This window comes from Crocodylus porosus, unplaced genomic scaffold (assembly GCF_001723895.1).
Source record: "Crocodylus porosus isolate Cpor-Errol unplaced genomic scaffold, CroPor_comp1, whole genome shotgun sequence".
NCBI lineage: Eukaryota > Metazoa > Chordata > Crocodylia > Crocodylidae > Crocodylus > Crocodylus porosus.
Genome location: NW_017728886.1, coordinates 241,442,354 through 241,449,134, shown reverse-complemented (window position 1 = coordinate 241,449,134; position 6,781 = coordinate 241,442,354). Strand labels below are relative to the sequence as shown.

At 44.3% G+C, this 6,781-nt stretch overlaps 1 protein-coding gene across 1 annotated transcript in view; it reads left to right on the top strand.

Annotated features, from left to right (window-relative positions):
* The window catches only part of NUDCD1 (NudC domain containing 1), a 126,731-nt gene that overhangs the window by 71,160 nt on the left and 48,790 nt on the right, over positions 1-6,781 (top strand). The window contains exon 7 of the mRNA XM_019551946.1: positions 4,608-4,752. Within this exon, the coding sequence (XP_019407491.1) occupies positions 4,608-4,752 (145 nt within the window). The remainder of the gene's footprint in view (positions 1-4,607; positions 4,753-6,781) is intronic.

The window sequence follows — 6,781 nt, the reverse complement described above, 5'->3', positions numbered from 1 at the left end:
CACCAGATCTGAACAGCCCTGGCCCAGCCCCGAGGCGCCCCCCAGCTCTACGCGGGAACTTCTTATGCCTCCATCCACCACGCGTGCGGGCAGGGCGTGGGCCATGCTTGCAGCTTCCCCAGCCAAGTGAGAAGCTGCACCCACTATCCCTAGCTCATTTAATCAGGCGCGGCTGGGGCAGCCCCGTGCCGCGCCGCCCTTGGGGCAGCAGGGGCAGGACCCGGCTCACTGATGAGCCTGGCCCTGCAGGGGTAAGCAGCTCCCCTCCCCTCGCTGCCGGCTGGGGCCCGCGGGCCAGATAAAATGACTAGGAAGGCCACATGTTGGACAAGCCTGATGTAGACATTAATGATTGGCTCTAAAGAGAGAAACTTTTCAATGAAAATTAACAAATTAAAATATAAAATTAGCCGGAAAAGCCCTTAATTATTGACTATTGCCTAAAGAAAGCTTGAGACATAAGTCACTGTTGAGAAAATAGCCAGTGGACAGGCTGTATATAAAAGTTTTATTCAAAATTTGCTGAGTACTGCTTTTCTGGAGGGGTATTATGCGTTATGCCAAAAGACGTGGGGAAGATTGAACAGAAACTTTCATGAATGCTCAAATTGGAGAACTGAGAAATTCTTGGCTAAGTAGGGAAATCCAGGAAAGCCGAAGGGCCAGAAAAAGGGGCATACAGGCTGTGGAGGCAGGGAGTAGCTACCAAGGAGGATTATACCTCCTTGGCTCACACTTGCTGGGAATTGGTTAGGAAGGCCAAAGCAGGATTAGAACTCAGGCTAGTGACAAAAATGAAGGACAACAAGAAGTCCTGCTTCAGGTATATAGGAAGCAAAAAGAAGGTGCTGGGCAGCATAGGACCCCTACAAGATAGGGAAGGGCAACTGGTGACAGATAGGTGGGACAAATCACAGTGAGTTTTTTGCCTCTGTATTCTTGAACTAGGATCTAGACAGATCTCTCAAATGCATTACTGACAGAGGCAGGAGAAACACCAGCCCACCAACTACCAGCGCCAACTTAGTAAAGAGACACTTAAAGGGGCTGGATGCGTTTAAATCAGCAGGACCAAATGAGCTCCACCCAAGGGTGCTGTGTCATAGCAGAGCCATTGGCATGACTCTTTGAGTACTCATGTTGCTCAGATGAAGTCCCTGAGGACTGGAAAAGGGCCAATGTTGTCCCTAATTTCAAGAAGGGGAGGAAGGAGGATCTGGGTAACTAACTATAGACTGGTTAGTCTCACCTCTGTCCTTGGGAAAACCTTGAAAAAATTTTCATGGATCACATTTGTAGGAGTCCAGCAAGTAATATAATGCTAAAGGGGAACCAGCATGGGATCACAGCAGATGGATCCTGCCTGACTAACTTTGTTTCTTTTTATGATCAGATCACTAAGCTTAAATGCAGGAGTTGAGGTAGATGTCATCTACTTGAACTTTAAGAAGGCCTTTGACACTGTATCCTATCCTATTCTTATAAAGAAATTGAACAGCTGTGCCATAGACAATTACACAGTCATGTGGGTGGCAAATTGGCTTAAGGGTCATATTCAGAGAGTGGTGGTGGATGGGTTAGTATGGACCTTGAAAGACGTGGGCAGTGGGGTCCCCCAAGGCTTGGTTCTTGGGCTGGTGCTGTTCAATATCTTCATCAGCAACCTGGATGAGGGCATGGAAAGCACTCTGTTCATAATTGCAGATGACACCAAACTATGGGGAAAGCAAACGCACTGATAGAAAGAAACTAAATCCAGGTGGACCTGGACAGGGTAGAGAAATGGGCAGAGAACAATAGCATGCAGTTCAACAAGGACAAGTGCGAAGTGCTGCACCTAGGGAGAGGGAATCACCAGCACACCTATAGGCTGGGGGATGACCTTCTCAGCAGCACAGCAACAGAAAGATATGTCGGAGTCATTGTCAGCTGACTCCAGGATAACAATATGATGAAACAATTAGCAGAGCTAACCGCACTTTGTCATGTGTTAGTAGGTACATCACAAACAGGTCCAGGGAGGTGATGCTCCCCCTCTATCCAGTACTGGTCAGGCCGCTGCTAAGAGTACTGCTTCCTATTCTGGGTGCCATAATTCAAGAAGGATGTGGATAACTGTGAGACGATCCTGGAGGAGGGCCACTTGTATGGTTAGAGGCCTGCAGGAAAGGCCTTATTATGAAGAAAGGCTGAGGGACCTGTACAAGAAAAGGTTGAGGGGGGATCTTGTGTCGATATACAAATTCACTCGGGGGGCAGCAGGAAATAGGAGATGCTCTGTTTACGAGACCAGAGCACTCCTTGGAATAACCAAAAATAATGGTCACAAGCTGATGGAGAGAGAGAGTAGGTTTAGGTTGGACATCCGAATGAACTTCTTAACTGGTAAGGATTGCCAGAATCTGGAATGAGCTTCCATGAGAGGTGATGCTCTCCTGTACCTCTGGGGTCTTCAAGAGAAGACTGGACAAGCACCTGGCTGGGGTCACATGACCCCAACACTTTCCTGCCACTGGTAGGGCGCCAGACTTGATGTTCCTTTGATGTCCCTTCCGACCCTAGCATCTATGATTCTTTCAGTTGTATTTTGTGGTATGGATGCATGCACAGATATATTTACTTGTGGGGAGATGAATAGGTGAATAGTTCTCCAGATCATACTGAGTGGACATAGTTCTTGCAAACCTTGATTTATGTCTCCTGCAGTGAGGGTTTGAGTTCAGCAAGCTAACTTGGTGAATACACTCTTCAAGCTAACTTACTAATTAAACTTGTTTTTAAAGAGCAGGTGTGCCAACCTGCAGTAGGGGAGCCATAAGTACTAGGAACAGCTGCTTTTTGTGACGTGGCAGATGGAGGAGGGGACAGGTAGCACAGAGGCAGGGAGCAGAAAGCAAAGCATCAGATCAGTCAGGGAGCACAGGTGTGGGAGCAGAATACTGAGCTACAGCTTGTTCACAGAGCAAAAAGAGCAGCAGATCAGGGAAAGGGATTAGGGTGGCACTTGATTTGTAGCATGCCTGCCAAAAAGGTTAGCCTCTACTGCTACAAAGAATTCTCTTTTTTTTCTGAAGCTTGAATGTTGTTTTTAAATTTTTAGAAATCCTGGATAGAAAATAACAATGATGTGAAGCCATGCATTAAGTTACTTGCTTTGTTTCATGTGTCAGACAAGCATCTTAATGAAGAGTAGGTAATCTTAATGCCAGAATACTCATACAGGTTTTATTAAAGAAAACCTTAAAACACATGCTCTTTTAGTCTTGCCTTTGACCCCAGTGCAGCAACGTATTTGTGCACAATGCTGATTTACTGATGTCAATAGAGAACTACTTGCATGCTTAATATATAGCCAGTTAATGCTTTAATGAAGCAAAAGTATAAAAGGTTTAATGGAATCACAGAACACATGGGCCTAAAGGCAGAAGCGCAGTGATGCAGCTAAACACATGGCTAATGGTTGTCGCCGTACCTCTGGTGCCAGTGGCGACATGTAGAGTGTGCGTGGGCACCCCCTCAGAGCACTAGTGTACCCCCTGACAGGCAATGCTCCCTGCTTAGGTGATGGGCAGGGCAGGCAAGCAGGCAGGAGCTCCCCCTCCGCCTCTGTCCTCCAGTTGGCGTGAGCAGCTGACTGGGGGAGCATGTGCCCTCACCCCAAGTCAGGTGGCATCAGTCACCCATGCTTAGTGCAGTTAGTGGCAGCCTTTTTTTCCACTGCCCCTTTTCTTGCCCCGCCACCCCATCAGCATCCATGGCAGCTCCCCTAATCACCCTACTCTAGTTATACCACTGCTGTGAAAGGGACCATGGGACATCATCTAATCCAAGTGCCTGATTAAAGGCAGGATCATTGCTCTGTAAATCATTCTAGACAAGTGTTTGTCTAACATTTTCTTAAACATCCAAGAGGTTCCACAACCTCCTTAAGTACTCTTTTCCAAGCAGCTTCAAAACTGCTTAGCACTGTTCCAACTTCTCTTATTGAAGTCTAAAGTAAAACTGTTAACTTCATCAGAAATAGACTTAACCCAAGGCAGCGCTGTAGGAAATGCTACTTTACAATGCTACTCGTTTTACATTTGTTACCCATTTTGTTTATGCATGAAGAAGTCGGAACATCTGCCAGTGTTACTGGGGTTTTTAACTATGTAGAGAAAAAATGTAATAAAATGGAGGGAAAAATGTTCTCTTTATGAATAGAAAAACCTTAACATTAGTTGGACTACTGACTCCTTCCTGTAGTAGGAACGCACGCACGCACACACACTGTATACACACAAAATTTAAATACATCAGTTTCTTATCAAGGCGCAGGTTAATAGATTTGAATGTGACTTAATATGTAAGTTTGCTATCGAGTATTTCATTAAAAGTTTTATTTTAAGATTTTTTTGCAATGATCATAGGCATGTAGCTAAAGAGACTTACTAAGCTTCCCTAGAAAAGCTAGTTGGCATTTTTTTCCAAATTACCAGTCTCACATTATACTTTTAATCAGCAGAATTCTTGTATTTTTGTTTTTGTGCATTTGTTTGTTTTGTAACAGTTTTGTAACAAATATCTCAGTGCTACAAATCATTTCTTTCCCACATTTCTCCTTTTAGTTTGGAGATTTCACTAAATAAGAAGGAAGAAGGACCAATGTGGCCAGAACTGATAGTGGGTGATTCACGAGGGGAGTTCATCACAGACTCTTCACAATGTTCAGCAGTAGCTGAACGTCTGATGCATCTGACCTCTGAAGAAATGGTAAGAAATTAAAATCCTCATGTTATTCATCAAGTTGTACCTTGTCAGGAGCCTGACTCCTCCTTTAACTAGTATGATATGATGAGATCATGTAAAATATGGATACCGCATTTTTCAATTAATTGTTTTTAAACCCTAGTAGTACTAGGTATCTGAATTCTAACACTGTCCACATGACAGACTGCATTCAATTAACATGTCATGGTTTAACTCAGTACAAAGAAGATTGAATATGGAGACCAAATTTAATTTCTACTAGTTGTGAAATAACAGCTCCAAACTTACTGTAATCACTTGGTTTGGAGGATTTTTCGCCACCCAGGATGCTTACTAGTAAAATAACATTAGGAACTCTGCTGCTGCTTATGCCAACCAACTGCCACAGCCACCTAGGGGGTCTGATTTTCAACCACTAACCAAAACACAGAAATCTATTATATTGAATATGTTTAAAGAGTTCTCTTTAAATGTTACTGATAATTAATGTGCTAAAAAGGGACATTTTTTGTCATTTAGTCATATTTCTTGCATAATGCAGTCCTAGGAGTTCTCTGAGTTAATCCCCATTTACTAGAGTATATCTGTTAGAACAACCTGCTAATCTTTTATTTTTTTAAATTGTCAATGGTGGAGACTTCATTCTAGCCTTTCATAAGGTGTTCCAGTGGTTAATTATCTTCTGTCAAAATTATCATTTTCTGAATGGTCTCTTCAGAGTCCAGCCATTGGATCTTGTTAGACTTATGCCTTCTAGTCTGAAGAACTCTTATAATTTTTCTTTTCCCTGTGTACAGACTTATGCCATGGAGAGGCATTCATTTCTAGCACTGCAAATTCCTTGAAATTTGCAGCCCTAGAAATTCTAGCAAAAAGGGAGAGTACAAGCAATCTGGCCAGCAAGGTCCTCTCCTCCTGCTCCACAAGTGTTCCCAGACCAGAGTGACTCCAAACTGGTAAAGAGGGAAAGCAGCTGCTCCTCAGCTCCTTACAGTTTTTGGAAGGAGTTGAGCAGCCTATGTTTTCCATGTGTTTTCAAACTGGGATTACCTTTCCCTACTCAACCCTTTCTGATTGCCAAGAGGAGCTGAACACTAGTTTCTCCCTTTCCAGGCTGGGTTCGGTCTGGTATGGGAGGGATACAGACGGAGCATTTCCCAGCCAACCAAAGGCTCTCAGTCCCAAGAGGACTTCAGCAGCACCTGCTTCCTGTACCCTCTCCAGATTGGGGAGCCCCAGTCTGGGGAAGGCGTGGGGAGCATTTCCCTATGCTGGACTCCTCCTGATTCCTGGGAAAAGTAAACAGGGAAACATACAGGCATTAAGTCTTGTGGGGAAGAGTCTTCCACAGGAGGGATCTTTCCCACTGAAAGGAAGACCATCTTTCTTGGGAGCAGCATGTTTCCTGCAGGAGAAGTGCACCAATGCCTCCACACTCAGTTTGTAGAAAAAGAATAACATTTCTTTTGCTAGAAATGAAAGGGCCATCCTTACCTTTTGACCCCCAATATGTCAGCTTTAATTTTGTTTAAGCAGAAGCAGGCTAGACTTGCACCTTACAAAATAACTAAATTGGAGATGCATAAGCTTTTGTAAGTAAAAATTTACTTCATCAGATCCTATGAAGGGGCTACAGAAAGCAGAGGTTCTAAATAGAAAGCCATGATGTAAATACAAAGAACAGGGAAAAGGGAAGAAAAAGGAGATGGAACTATGGAAGAGGTGAGGTGGATAGAAGGGGGGGGAAGCAGTTAACCCAGGGGTAGGCAAAATACGGCCCATGAGGTCATTCTATCCGGTGGCCCTAAACATTTTTTTTTTAATTAAAATTTATCTGTCCTTGGTTCCTCTTTTTTTTTTTTTTTTTAAGACAAAAACCAGGGGCAGTAGGACCCAGGGGAAGCCCTGGTGGGCTCCTGCAACAGCAGGGCTTGCCCAGCGCTGCCCCCTAGCCAGAAGCACCTGCATAGCAGGGGCTTCTAGCCTGGGACCATGTGGTTCCTCATGGCTGCACTGGCGTGGGGAACTCTGG